The sequence below is a fragment of the Syngnathus acus genome, chromosome 11 (genome assembly GCF_901709675.1).
Source record: "Syngnathus acus chromosome 11, fSynAcu1.2, whole genome shotgun sequence".
NCBI lineage: Eukaryota > Metazoa > Chordata > Actinopteri > Syngnathiformes > Syngnathidae > Syngnathus > Syngnathus acus.
The window spans coordinates 5,079,763-5,093,753 of NC_051096.1; the positions used below are offsets into that span (position 1 = coordinate 5,079,763).

Sequence of the window (13,991 nt, forward strand, 5' to 3'; positions counted from 1 at the left end):
TCTCAAGTTGAAATATTGCTCGACATGTATAATTTGCTTAAACCTGCAGCTGTATTATTGGCGTACATAATCGTTGCAGGTCATATAACATTAAAATTACTTTATTATAATAAATATAACCTATAAAAGTACGGTAGACAATAATTAATTATTGCCTTGCAAAAGCGGAAATACGTCGGACTGATTCCCTCGATTTCTCTGAACTCTTTGTTCGCGTTTAACCAATAGCATGCCTGCTGTGGAAAACGTAGTTCGAGGCTGCTCAGGCGAATGTCACCAGTACGGTTATTTGATGCAAAGAAAGTAACTTTGGATTCAATTAATCCGGACACCGTGCTGGACCTACTCAGGAAGCATGACGAGGAAGATCCAGGGCGCTGTATGTTGTCCATATTTAGTTTTAAATAAGTTGTACCCAAATATTTCTGCATTGTTAGCTCGTATTAGCCAGTGGATTAGACGTGGCTAAGGGTAGTGTCATGCAACTAAAAGTGAAAATCTGCTAATTTGCACATAAAGAGTTGTTTATTTTTTTGCGTAGATGCACGTCTTACTATTTTCAGCTACGTTGTCATTATAAACAAATAACCGCTATGTGTATTAAATAAACCATAGAAGAAGTCGTTTTGCATCTATTCGTGACTTGGATTTTGACGCTGTCAGGGATCTGACAGCTCTGCATCAATTGGAGACACTGTGTCCCTCACATGCAGACATCCAAAACAAAAACAGCGTGTCCTGGGTTGGACACGTTGGCCTTGGGTTACTCTGCCCGCCTTTTGCCCTCGCAACACACACATAATAAATCTTTAGCATGTTTTACTAAAGGCGTGGGTGTGCAATCCCCTATTTGTGTAATTATCTTATCTCTTTATAAAGGGACAACATTGCAAAATAGTCAGTGTACAGCTTGTTTAAAAGTGCACATTTTATGTGGTCTGATGATTTACATAGAGGTTAGGAGTCAATGTGTGTGATTCATTCATCTTAGCAGATTCTTGATTAAAGATTTTCCATTTGGGCTGCTCCGTTTAAAGTCCAGCCATGCTTCCTGGTCACGTGATTTTCATGTGTTTTCCATTTAATTTTGATCTCTGCTTCCCCACTAGTGCAAGTTATGCTTGCATCATGTCACTTTTCTCCAAAGAAATCCTGGCTCATCAATCCAGTGCTCCAGAAGCTTCAGTACACTCAGGTACGAAACATGAGCAAGACTTTTACCATTAAAAATGACGATCCAAAATTGATCATTTGATTTATTTTAGGGAAGGAAGGAGGAGGGGTTTATTATGGAAGACTCTGGCCACCGTCGCTGTTAGCGTGCCGGTGGCAGCTGGCGTGCGATACGCCGTTTCGGACCAAAGAGAGCAGCGGAAGATGAGGATAGTGACTGAAGGATTTGTTCGGTTCTGCAGGTGTGGGAAAGTCTTTGTATGCAAACACTCAGGTCATAACATTAGGTACACCAGTGCAGAAAACATTACCTTTGTTATCGTAGCTGGGAGTAGAACTGCAGCATATCGTAGTGACGGCTGTTTCTAATATGTTGCCCCTCTCATGTCGCTAGAAATCATCAATAAAAAAAATAAAAAGTGTTGTTTCTAAAATATTTTTCATGTTTTAGGTCCCTCTCTGTGGGACTTGTGATATCAGTGGACTACTGGTGGACCGCCAATGTGGCTCTTCGGGGTCTGGATGAGGTAAGTTGATGTCATATAAAAGCCACTGGCAGAGCTAGGATTGTTTTTCTTGGGGTATAACAAACCCCAGAAAATTCCCAAAAGTCAATTATTTGGCCTGGCACCTGGGAAGTCCAACCATATTTCAGAAGGAGGCAGTGCCCCTGCAGCCCCCCCTTCTAGCTCTGCCAGTGGATACTAGGCATTTTTATTTTGACCTCTAAAATAAGAACATTCTCCAACTAAGCCACCAAACTACGCCTGTATGTCAAAAGTCCTCTGCTTTGACAGTGATGTCTTACTTGCTAGAGCAGCCCATCCTACACGTCGGCGATGTCAGCTTGCCACCAAAGAGCAGCGGAGAGCATGGTGGAGGGCGCCATCAAGAACGGCGGCATATACATCAAACTGGGTCAAGGTCTGTGTTCCTTCAACCACCTCCTGCCGCCCGAGTACGTCCGCACCCTGCAGGTCCTGGAGGACCGAGCCTTGAACAGGAGATACAAAGAGGTGAGGAGAGCCAAAATAAGAGTCACACAAAGAGGACGTGATGAGATTTCTCAGGTTTTATTGTTCAGGTTGATGCGCTTTTCCAAGAAGACTTCAACAAAAGCCCACAGGAAATTTTTAAAACTTTCGATTACGAGCCCATCGCCGCCGCCAGCTTGGCTCAAGTTCACAAGGCGGAACTGATGGACGGAACATCCGTCGCTGTGAAGGTGAGCGCCGATGAACGTTACTTCTGGAAGCGACGAGTCCCGTCAACGTAATTGCACAACCTCAGGTGCAGTACATTGACCTCAGGGACCGCTTTGACGGCGACATCAGGACATTGGAGATCCTGCTGGATATTGTCAAGTTCATGCACCCCAGCTTTGGATTCCGATGGGTCCTCAAGGTCAAAATGGGCTGACCCAATTTGTTCTCTTTAATGATGTAGAAACTATTCTGAATAATGTGCCTTCACTGTCCATGTAGGACCTGAAGGGGACTCTGGCCCAAGAGCTGGACTTCGAGAACGAGGCCAGGAACGCTGAGAGGTGTGCCGCTCAGCTCAAACACTTCAAATTTATCGTGGTGCCCAAAGTGTACTGGGAGCAAACCAGTAAGGTGAGTTGAAGCGCTCTGGAGATAACGAAAACCTATTTATTAAAAAGCACCTTCTTCGTTTTTCATTTCAAGAGGGTTTTGACTGCAGAGTTTTGCAACGGTTGCAAGATCAACAACGTAGAAGAAATTAAAAGACAAGGACTGAGCTTGAAAGATGTAAGGTTTGGAATTTTGTCTCATGTAGAAGTCTAAAACAGTTGCCTTCAATAAAACGGCACTTCACAGACAGCAGATAAGCTGATCCGAGCATTTGCCGAACAAATCTTTTACACGGGTTTCATCCATGCTGATCCTCACCCTGGAAATGGTGAGTCATCAAAATATCATTTGAACTATATCAGTCAAATAAAAATGCATTTGTAGAAACTTTCTACTCTCATTAAACTTCTCGATTTGAGGATATGCTTTTTTTTTTCCTCCAGTTCTAGTGAGGCGAGGTCCCGATAACAAGGTGGAGTTGGTACTTTTGGATCACGGCTTGTACGAACATCTCAGCCAACAGTAAGCGCCGCATTCTTCGAATGATTATCATTTTTTTTTCTCCATTAATTTGTTCCATAATATCTGCTCACCTTTTAGTGACCGAGTGGCCCTATGTAAGCTCTGGAGGTCAATAGTCCTGCGAGACGAGGCAGCGATGGAAATCTACTCAAATGCCTTAGGGGTCAAAGGTAAGGTCAACAAACCCTTTAAAAAATATATATCATCGGTTTAAAGTCCGCTTTCCAGGCGCCGCTGGGTTGGACTGGGTTCTCTATGGCTTTCTTCCACCGGGAACGGTCCATGGCCATCTCGTGGTTGATGCCGAGTGCCTTCAGGTCGGCTGCCACGCTCGTCTGCCAGGTCTTTTTAGGTCGGCCACTGGGTCTTGTTCCCTCTACGTTAACTTTCTTCACCCAGTCGTTCTCGTCCTTCCTCACTACATGTCCGTACCATCGCAGTCTGCCTCTCCTCACCACATCCACTATGGCCTCCACTCCCATCTTCTTTCTCAGCTCTGCACTGGTCTTTTCCTCCCTCATTGACACACCACACATCCATCTGATCATCCTCATTTCTGCTCTGTTTAGTTTGTCTTCGTGTTCTGTTTTCAGGGCCCATGCCTCACATCCGTACGTCATACTACTTCTGACGCAGGCTGAGTACACTTGGCCTCTCATCTTCAGGGATGGGGCCTTAGATGTTAAGAAGGGCATGAGTTCCCTGAATTTCTTCCACCCGCTTCTCACCCTGGTGGTCACTGCTTGGTCCACCCCCCCATCAGCGTTAAGCATGTCTCCAAGGTAGCAGAAGCTGTTGGACATCTCCTGGTCCACCACGAGCCCCTCTTGCTCAGCTGGGTCTGCTTGGGCGACTTCTCCCCTGCACCGTTTGCATTGGAAGATCTCACTTGCAGCTAGTAGGCTGCTCTTTATTCCGCTGCATCTTCGGTGTACCCATCTCTGACAACCCTTGCACCGGATAGATTTAGCTTGCACTCCCTTCCCCCAAACTCCACATGGCCATGCTCCTGACTGCGATATCACTCCCAGGCCAGCACCACCGACCATGACCTTTGATTTTGCCGCATTTCACTTCCAGGCATGTCTTCCAGGCCGCTAGCTTCCTAGCTAGGTCTTCTCGACTGTGAGCCATCAATACCAGGTCATCCGCGTAGAGCAGCTCCCATGGTAGTCCACCCCTCACTTCCCTCGATACCACATCCATCACGATAGCAAACAGTAACGGGCTGAGCACTGATCCCTGGTGCACCCCTACCCTTACTTCAAACCCATGACTGTCGCCAACTCCTGTTCTAACAGCTGTGCAGGCTCTGCAGTAGAGAGCCATCACAGCCTTAACCAGTCCCTCTTCCACGCCCGACTTCCTTCGGGACCACCTCACCACCTCCCTTGGCACCCTGTCGAACGCTTTTTCCAGGTCAACAAAAGCGAAGTACAACCTCTTCTGGTGTTTCTCTTGCATCTGTCGGATGACAAAAATTGCATCTTAAAAAAATATATAATAATAATCTCACCTGTGCAGAGTACTTCCTCTTCTGCGAGATGCTGCTGCAACGGCCCATCAACATGCACGAGTTACGCCTGTCCAACGTCTTGAGTAAAGAGGAGACGGCCTACATGCGGCGGATGGCCGTGCACCGCTTCAACAGCATCATGCAGGTGCTCAAGGCCATGCCCCGCCCCATGCTGCTGGTCTTCCGCAACATCAACACCGTCAGGAGCATCGTCATCACCTTGGGAGCGCCCGTCGACCGCTACTTCGTCATGGCCAAGAGGTTGGTATCGAAATGTGCTGATGTCACTTTTTTTTTAATATTACCAGTGTGATGATGTTAATTTGGGTGTCAGCGCGGTACGATGCTGGGGGAAGATCCAGGCAGAGAGGACCAGTATGCTGCACAGATTCTGGATTGTCCGCTGGTTGTGGACCAGATGGGAGGATCTCAAGTTTGAGCTCGCTTTAAGGTTAGCTTTGGATTTTTTTTTTTTTCTCTTACGTGACCACTAACAGCGAGTCATCTGTTTCAGATCAGAGATGGCAATGATGAGTATGACCCGCTCACTGGTCAACCTGCTGAGCTACTTGGGTCTCATCTCTCTGGATTCCGACATGTACGATTACCTGAGATAGCGCTCGGCTCTCCAAGCTCACGGCGGCGACTTTCTCCTTAAAAAGCTACGCACGGGACTTTTCGCCTCGAAGCCGCTCCAGAAAGCTTGCCGGGCTCTCCGATCACTGTGGGAAGAGTGGGAGGGCTGTAATATGCTGAAGAAGCTAATGTCCTTTTAAAGAAAGTGTTTTGGATGATTTGAAAATCATAATGTAATGGTTTTATCACATTTAAAAAAAAATATATAGTAACATTCAATTTTGAAGGTTTTAAGCTGCTATTTTTAAAATAAATAGCTGCCATGACTGTTTGGAAGCAGCTTTATTATCTAGTGATTTGCATGTTAGGCAATGTGTGGTGTTTAAAATGAATAATTTCTGCTTGATCTATTATGAATGTTGGAATGTGTCACTTTGTAATTTAACATGTGCACAAGGACAATTTTCTGCTTGCAATTAGGGTCCAGTTTAAAGCAACAACCAAAACTTTCAAGTTTAAGAATAAATGATCCTACCTCATTTTTTCACCCATTGTCATGATTTAACCTACAAAACAAACAAACTAAAAGAGACTTTTTTTTTTGTGTACGACTTTTACTGACTTTTTTTTTTTTTAAACAAAAATTAATCTGCAACCACTAGAAAAACAAACATAATTGAGCTTTCTCCATTGGGTATAAAATGTCATCGCGTTGGATAAAAAGTGGGACTGTAGCTCTTAGAAGTGAGCTGTTACTCTGTCGATTTCCAGAAGGTCATCCAAAATCTGGAAGGGAAAAGGCAGAATCAAATGTAACGTATTGATGGTATGGAATTTTAAGAGTTTTTTTTCCTTACAATGTCTGGAGTGGTACCGATCTTCTTGGCCAATTCACTGCGCTCCATCATGCTAAGATATAAGAACTTGTTTAGAAGTTCCCCATCCAGAATGTTTCGGACGGCGTTCTGCAGGCCTCGTCGTTCATAGTGCATCATCCTGCATGATAGGGGCATGACAAAAATATTAATCTGCCTTCTAAGAAATAAATACGGCACTGCGAGCTGAACGGAACCTGAAAGCTTTCGGGTTTAGACCGGCGTGATGAGGCAACAATGTGTTGAGCGCATTCTGCAACATGAGAAGTCGACGGTACGTCTTCTCCTGCATGGGGAGCAGCATCCCGATGCCTCCGTCCAGTGTTGCTATGGAAACAGACAAACATTAGGCACACTTGCGTCGTCACCTTTGACAAACATCTTGGCTTACCGAACCACGTGATATGCTTGTTGTCCCACGTCAGAGTCTTTTTGCTGCTGGGGTCCATGGCCCCTCTGCACGGCATACGCCAGAAGGTGTTGACGTGGGCGCCCACGTTGAAATCGGCTCGCCTCAGCAGGCGCATTCCTCCGAAGCTCTCCTTAGCTGCGCGCAGGATTAACATGAGAAGGTGCTTTGTGCTGTTGCGTAACTTCTACAATGTGACTTACCTTCGGGTAAATACATGTAAACAAAGAGGTTCTTGTCCCGGTCTGACACTGCAAGGAAATATTTGTGAAAATGACATCAAGCTGACTTTTCCTTCTACCCGTGCATCCTAATAGTTACCCAAGAATCCAAGCTGGTTGTTATCCACCACGAACTCAATGCTGTAAACCTCCAAGGGCTTTGCATCCTGTTCTCAAAACAAGACCAAAATACTTCAATGCCGATTAAAATATCGACAGTCCAGACATATTTGGATCGCTATAAGAGGTTTTTTTTTTTTGGCATTGGTGTCGCACCCTGCTGACGAGCGACAGCGTCTTGCTGGTCTCCTGGTAACGCAGCAGAGAGATGCTCTTCATCAGATCGGCAGCCAGGATGAAATTCTTAATGCTGAACATTTGGTGGATGTAAAGCTGCGTGTCGATGAAGGCCATGCCGGTCAGGTCGTTATCCTTCAGGACCCACAGGAAGATCTTCAAGAACATGACAGACATCTGTTAGTTTTCCACAAGCAAGTGTGGGAGATGTAAAACTCAACTCAAGGAGAGACCTTCTGTCCGATAGCTGACACCAAGTATCCGCTGCAGTGACACAGTGCCGTCACGGGTCCTTTCTGCTCCTTCTCGTAAAGCATTTTAAACTTGTTCTTAGTGAGGGGTTGACCAGGCTCAGGCACCACTTCAATTACATCTAGGATCAAAATCTTCAAAAATACAAAAAATAAATATTTTTACTTCCCCAAGAATCAAACAAACAAAAAATAATTGTATTGCTCACTCTGCCCCTGCAGGTGACCTCCTCCCCCTGCATGACGCAGGTCCCGGCAGCGATGTAGCCCTTCAGACCCGAGACCGTTTCCTGACTCCTCAGGGCCACCGTCTTCATGCAGGTCACATGTTCCCACTCCTCGAGGTCGACCCTTGATTGGAGGAAAGAACACTCATCAACACATGTACAGAAAAAAGTGTCCCATCGATTTTGTCCGGTCTCACCGTGTGTTGGGAATAGTCTCCCAGCTGACCGGAGAGATGAGCTGGATGGAAAACCTCTCCTGCTGAGGGTTGATGTAGCGCTCGTCTGCAAGTTGTGACACAAACAGGTGTAAAGGAGGAGGCATCTGGAAAATGCCACGCAGATTCGAGGGGGTGCAGGCATCACCTCGTTCGATGGGTTCAAACTCCTTCTCCTCTCCGGTCATCTTGGGGATGCGTGTACACGGCTCTTTCACGCTGGTGCACACAGCATACACCTTGGTTTCGACGTGGTAGGAGACGTAGTGGACGGTGCACCTCAGTGGGATCTTTCTCACTGGCCACGGGGCGTCATAGGACAAGTAGGTAGGCAGGACGCTGATCCTCAGCTCCCCCTGCGACCATGCAAAAAAAAAAAAAAAAATGGTGTCAAAGTTATTGACCAATATTTCTGACAAGTGCATCTGGCGCTTACCTGCTTGTTGAAGTAAAGAAAACCTTTGGGGCAGTTGATGTTGTGGAAAGGGGAGAAGGACTCAATGGCGCCGTCGATGGACATGGGGTGAAGTCTCAGTGCGCCCCGAGAGGTGACCAGCATCCAGTGAGGGGAGGGTCCGCAGATGAACACCTGGGAGGAGCAAGCACATGTAAATGATTGCTAAATGTGTTCTTAAAAACGATATAGAAGCACTTTTTTTTTTGTCTCTTTACCCCCGAGTATCCAGAGATGTCCTCAAAGTACCTAAACCTCGCAATCCGACTTTTGACCAAAGCTTCATCGCCGGTACCTCCTTCTGCCTTCTTATCTCGCTTCAATTTGGATTTCTTCTCTCTGAAGTTGATGTTATGCGGAACCTTTTTGAAGCGCACTTTGAGGTTATTTTGGGGTTGCTGCTGATCGTAAGGGAAGGCTTCATAGATGAGAAGCTCCTGTTCCACATGGACCTTGAATACAAGAATATTCCTGAGATTTCGAGGCAAGCCGACAAGAGGCATCTTTGGGAAAGCCACTTACCAGTAAATATGGTCGGCTGCGATTGTTGCCCAGGGAAACCAAAGTCACCTCCTTGACCACTGGCATGTCCCCTTGACGTGTCACTTCCTCTTTCTTGCCTTCTCCCTGTGCTGCTGATTGCCCAGATGAGCTGTCCACCAGCACCCTTTGACCTACAGGGAAGTTCTTCACCAGGAAGACCAATCTCCAATCTGGGAGCTGGTAAATCTTTTCAAAATAAAAACAAGTATAAACAATACAAACTAACGTGAGGAGGTCTTGTGTGCGGCGTGTACCTCCATGACGCCATTTTCTCGGACGATCATACACCAGTGTGTGGGATCGAATCTCAGTGGGCTCCCCTCGCTTCCAGAGGGTGCCGCTTGTCCTGGAGTGCGATTCATTTCCTCCTTCTGTGGTGCTGTGTTGGCACTTGAGTCTCCATATAGCATTTCCTCCTCATCATCTACTGTGTTACTGCACAAATCATTACCATCAGTGCATGACTACATCACAAAAAACAAAAAAAAGTGTGAACTCTCTCACCTGAGGTCCTGGATGACCGTCTCCACTTCAGAACTGATATTTGTGTCCTCCACAATGGGACAGCTCACTTTGTTCACCGTGGTGAACATTCCGCTGACGTCGCGGTAGGCGCAAAGCGCGATCACACGGGATTGCTTGACGGGAGACAATTAATTTAATTGGTGAAAATAAACACGCATGTTGCGTCACTCACGGTGGGGATCTGTGGTTTCCGTAGAGAGAGCCGCTGCGTCTTCCCCATGTAGGAGTCGGTCTTCAGCACGAACATGGTGACCACGCCGTCGGCGGTCATAATGACCACGAAGGGGTCCGCTACGGAGCAGTGCACTATGGGGGTGCCCAGGTCCACTGGGATGAAGTGGAGTTGAGTCACTGGAGATACACACCAGAAAAGAAAAATATTATTTCATTGTAATTGTATTTTTGCCGAGGTTTTTCTTTTTTTTTACCTCCTTCAAGCAGCCTGATGCCCATTGGGGAGACTTGGATGATGTATTTGTTGTCTCCGATGTTCCCCGCAAACACGGTGGTTCCCTGAGTGGCAAATCCACTGGTGTCCAGCTCCATGATCTCCTGGCCTGTCTGCAGGATCTGCAAAGACACACAGTAATGGTTAAATTTGATTGTAAAAAAATATCCAATTAAAAAGGTTGAGTGGGGGAAAATGCCATCCCAACCATGGTGGAATCTTCTCGGCTCAAGATGAGGAAGCCGTGTTTCTTGGCGTCATCCTCCAGAGGTGTCTCTTTCTTCTGCTCTTCCTCCTTTTTCTCCTCCTCTTTCTCCTTCTCTCCCTCTTCTTTATCCTCAGCCGTTTCCTTCTCAGCGCTATCATCTGACTCCTCACTTTTTACTGCCTGGAATGACAACAAACTTAACAAAACTAAACAGAAAAACGGATGTGAATCGATATGAAGTTAAACCAAACGCTACTTTTTCTTTCACTTCACCGGAGACGACCGTCCACATATCGTGGCAACCCGGCAACTCGAACGTGGTGACAACTTGTGGTCTGATGCTCCTCTAACAACACAACAAGAACGAATGCTTAGGTTATGTCCACAAGCACAAATACTGCAGACATGCACGTGAATGGTCAGAAATGTCACTGGATGTTTTATAAGCTGCTCCGTGGAGCTCTGAGGCAGCCCTGGTAATCCCAGAATTTATTCTAGCACCACCAACGGACCTGTGATGGATAGGCTTTGCAATCACAGGTCTTTAGGGCGGTGCAAATATTTTTAGCATGCATACACAAAGAGATCCGGATTAATCAGATCACCTGAAGGACGGACAGCGCCCCGTTTTTCCCGAAGCCGGAGCAAACCACCACTTCCAGGTCAGGTTCCGTGTTGGCTTGAAACTACGAGTCGAAAGAACGTTTGGGTTAAAGCCTCGAACTGAGACGTGGGATGAAGCGTGATTTCAAATGTCTCCACCTCTTCCGAGAGGAATGCAGGTTCACCCATGGAGGCGTTGGCGCACGGCCCGATGTTCAGTATGCTGTCACACACCTGCAAAAACAAAGTCAACAACTTTCTTTTTTTTTCTTCCAAAAGGTTGAACGGTCAAGAATGACGTCACAACAGACCTTGCAATAAAATTCAAGCAGATTAGCTCAGCCAAGAGCAATACATTTGCCGCCTTCATTATCTATTTTACCTCAAAGGAATATGTAGCTAGCTGAGTGCCTGACTGAGCCTCGCTTCCGTACACTTCAATCTCGTCCACCTCATCTGTGAAACCGACAAGGAGCACAGGAATGAAACAAACGTGAACTGAACAAAAGAGAATTTAAAACACACCTGTCCAGTTGGTAGAGGAATCAACTCTCTTCTTTTTGCTTGGTGGCTCCTCCTGAAATTTTATTTGCCGTTGTTACGTAAAAGGATCGTGCTTGCGTATCATCACACACAAAGTTTAGATCACCTTGTCTTTTTCTTTCTCTTTGTCCTGCTGTTCTTGGACCTCATCTGGCGGCGCCTCCTGCAGCTTCTCCGTGTACTTAAGCAGCAGTGAATTCCCCAGGCGTGACCCAAGGAAAAGATAGCCTGGCTCCATGGTGACCATCTGGGGGGGGGGGGGGAGGCAAAATGTCATCCACATACAAAGTACATTAACGGATAACATATTTCAACTTATTTAGATTTGATGGATTCAACCCGTAAATGAAGTAGTACTTACACAAGTTGTCAGGACGCTGGCAGCCGCTTTGTCAAAATGGAAGTCCCGCACGCTCCTCATGCCATCAGTGATGAGCGTCAAGACATAACTGCAATGAGTTTTAGAAGTTTTGAACATGTACAGGCCACCATATTAAATATACATGGCATATTTTATGGAGATAAAATACAAATGTAGGCTTGGGAATGGCTTACATTTCTCCTCCTTTCAGAGAGATAACCATTTTGTCATGGGCAATAAAGTCTGACTGGGAGCAGTCCAGGGTGATCTTGACCTCTTCTTGTACCCCTACAAAAAAGTGTATTGAGCGTGATACTGTGATAAGACTGTGTGACATTTGTGTGCTGTGTTTAAAAACTCACGAAGAGGGAACGAAGTGGTCCCGACTGTCTGGGAATTAAGGGAAACGCCATACGGTGGAATACTCTGGTTCAGATATAAAAGTGAGTTCACGGCAAAAACCACCACCCCGCCTAAAGGGAAAAAAAATGGATTAGAATTGACTACAAAAAAAAAAATGGAACCAGGCCAAACTCACCAATGGGCTTGGGGACGGCCATGACCTGCGTGCAATCAAACGGCAGATTGATGAGGGACCAGATGACCGGGTGGACCTTCTGCATGATGTTGAGAGAGATGGCGACAATGCTGCACGTGTCCTGACGTACGGCTACACGCCTGGATAAACACAAAAGCTTACCTGTCATATATTGTTGTTGTTTTAGTCAATAATGAGGCAGCTGTGTGACTAACCCGGGCCATGTTTGGTTGGGCTCAAAAAGAATGAGCAGAGTAGGCTCATAGTAACCGTGGAGGAACTTCATGTCGATGATGTTGAGCAGCTTTTCATCCAGCTCACGAACGTCGATGATGTAACTCGGTAGGAAGCTGGATTTCGGTCTGCAGCGAACAGAGTGTCACATGACTCCTTTAAAGACAATTAGTTGGCGAGAGCGTCCTTACCCATCTCCTACTCCGCTCTCCTGTTCGTCAGTCAGCGTGTCCTTCCGGAAGGGAAGCACCACGAGTTTGGTGCCATAGATGAGCATCACGGCGCAGCGGTTCTCCGGGTCCACACGGACAATGGGAACGTGGACGTTCTGTACAAAGCCATCCTGAAATTTGAAAATGTGTTATTTATTGATTCAACACTTTTGTCTCATCAAGCAATACTGCTAACAGCACATACTCTGAGCTCTGGCTCCTCAAAGTAGTGCAAAGACAAGGTCTTCAGGTCATGTGTCCCCGGGTCATACTCCACGACTGACAACTGAGAACACAAAAACATTTTAATATTCTTTTTTTAAATAGGAATTTAGATTGTACATTGCTTTACCTTGGCATCTTTAAAACTGAGGAGCAATGCATCCCTGCTGGATCCTATAAGCTGCACGCTGGCCATGGACATGATGTTGCCGAAGAGCGAAAAGCAGGCCACCAGTTCCAACTTCTCCTTGCGAGCTTTGGCATCTATTGAAATGAATTATAAGACAACACGAGAAGACTTGGAAAATAGTTTGTGGACATACCTGAGGGCTTGTCGGACTTTGATGTACTCTGAAACAAAAACAACATATCAGGGGAAGCGAGATTTGACACACTTTCTGACAGTACAAATACCTCAACATCGTGGATAATCCTGTAGACAAAAAGCTGCGATGTCCCCGCGACGACGAGATTTTTCTCCTTGCTGGAAACGAAGTTGCAGTAGACCGAGAACTCCACGGCAGTGGGCGTGTGGGCCTGCCTGTGAACAGCATACATGGCGGCAGGCTGCCCTCTGCGTCTGGAAAGTCATATTCAAACATTAAAATCTTACAATTTATGTATGATTGTTAAAGTTTGTCCACGAGAACTTGAGATAAGAGACAGGACACACATCAACACACAATCCGTGAATAATTCATTGTCTTCAATGAGCCTAATGAGCATGTTTATGAATAACAAACCCCTGCGCTAACTTTATTTAACGCAGTTAAAAAACAAAGCACTTGACTCTAATGAATGACCCTGTCTTGAGGATGCTACGGGTTTAATCGCTGATTATTCTAACTCGGTTAACACTTGATCCCAGCGAGCACCCCATTTTGTTGGCGTATGTGTGTTTTGTTGGTTCGAAGCGTGGTGTTCATAAAATATTGTAAATAAATAAATGTCAGTGGCACGTAGCATCGCAGGTTGCCATAGCTAGCATAAATCCGCCTCTGCAGCTCTCGACTATTTTAATTTATTTAGGAAGAGAAATCGTAAACGTACCTATATCGAACACACTACGAGAATGAAGAAGGTCGTTGGCTTCCTTTTTCATTGGGCATATCGTTTTTAGAAAGGTTGATTGTAATGTAAAGACCACAAGATTATTTCCTTATGCTACAATGCTGCCGCCTCTGTCGTCTTCTTCTTTTGCGTTCCTGGCTGCTCAAAATACG

The 13,991-nt window shown here is 46.0% G+C and overlaps 2 protein-coding genes across 4 annotated transcripts; one reads left to right on the top strand and one right to left on the bottom strand.

Moving 5' to 3' along the window:
• The first annotated feature begins 221 nt into the window (after positions 1-221).
• Positions 222-5,921, top strand: adck5 (aarF domain containing kinase 5). 3 transcript variants are annotated; one of them, XM_037264304.1, is made up of 15 exons: positions 222-379; positions 1,110-1,195; positions 1,266-1,415; positions 1,625-1,700; positions 1,989-2,189; positions 2,258-2,398; positions 2,464-2,577; positions 2,658-2,789; positions 2,862-2,945; positions 3,015-3,096; positions 3,212-3,290; positions 3,369-3,485; positions 4,786-5,067; positions 5,141-5,257; positions 5,321-5,921. In XM_037264304.1, the coding sequence occupies exons 1-15, from the start codon at positions 356-358 to the stop codon at positions 5,421-5,423; spliced, it is 1,788 nt and encodes a 595-aa protein (XP_037120199.1). In that variant the 5' UTR covers positions 222-355; the 3' UTR covers positions 5,424-5,921. The 3 variants fall into 3 exon arrangements, with proteins under 3 accessions (XP_037120199.1, XP_037120200.1, XP_037120201.1); XM_037264305.1 differs by having other exon boundaries at positions 223-379; positions 3,369-3,460; positions 4,815-5,067; positions 5,321-5,920; XM_037264306.1 differs by lacking the exons at positions 222-379; positions 1,110-1,195 and having other exon boundaries at positions 1,276-1,415; positions 1,994-2,189.
• An 83-nt stretch (positions 5,922-6,004) lies between these two features.
• Positions 6,005-13,977, bottom strand: cpsf1 (cleavage and polyadenylation specific factor 1). Its single transcript, XM_037264303.1, has 36 exons — positions 13,819-13,977; positions 13,183-13,348; positions 13,092-13,119; positions 12,899-13,032; positions 12,752-12,832; positions 12,526-12,677; positions 12,316-12,462; positions 12,101-12,240; positions 11,925-12,035; positions 11,757-11,850; positions 11,563-11,650; positions 11,308-11,448; positions 11,184-11,235; positions 11,041-11,114; positions 10,818-10,892; positions 10,661-10,741; positions 10,312-10,401; positions 10,056-10,235; positions 9,828-9,969; positions 9,572-9,750; positions 9,379-9,512; positions 9,129-9,309; positions 8,854-9,060; positions 8,550-8,783; positions 8,314-8,466; positions 8,026-8,233; positions 7,860-7,944; positions 7,645-7,786; positions 7,418-7,570; positions 7,164-7,340; positions 6,988-7,054; positions 6,870-6,917; positions 6,649-6,804; positions 6,455-6,584; positions 6,240-6,378; positions 6,005-6,168 (listed from the first exon to the last, which is right to left on the bottom strand). Exons 2-36 carry the CDS (start codon positions 13,324-13,326, stop codon positions 6,121-6,123), a joined length of 4,395 nt encoding a protein of 1,464 aa, XP_037120198.1. The 5' UTR covers positions 13,327-13,348; positions 13,819-13,977; the 3' UTR covers positions 6,005-6,120.
• Between the last annotated feature and the right edge of the window lie 14 nt (positions 13,978-13,991).

Excerpts from the sequence above, each read along its gene's own strand:
- adck5 (XM_037264304.1), top strand. The coding sequence starts at position 356 with ATGACGAGGAAGATCCAGGGCGCT. Across the intron at positions 1,416-1,624 it reads GGATTTGTTCGGTTCTGCAG|GTCCCTCTCTGTGGGACTTG; the intron begins GTGTGGGAAAGT and ends TTCATGTTTTAG. Across the intron at positions 2,399-2,463 it reads GAACATCCGTCGCTGTGAAG|GTGCAGTACATTGACCTCAG; the intron begins GTGAGCGCCGAT and ends GCACAACCTCAG.
- cpsf1 (XM_037264303.1), bottom strand. The coding sequence starts at position 13,326 with ATGTATGCTGTTCACAGGCAGGCCCACACGCCCACTGCCGTGGAGTTC. Across the intron at positions 7,571-7,644 it reads AGGTCACCTGCAGGGGCAGA|ATTTTGATCCTAGATGTAAT; the intron begins GTGAGCAATACA and ends GTATTTTTGAAG. Across the intron at positions 6,918-6,987 it reads CAACCAGCTTGGATTCTTGG|TGTCAGACCGGGACAAGAAC; the intron begins GTAACTATTAGG and ends ATTTCCTTGCAG.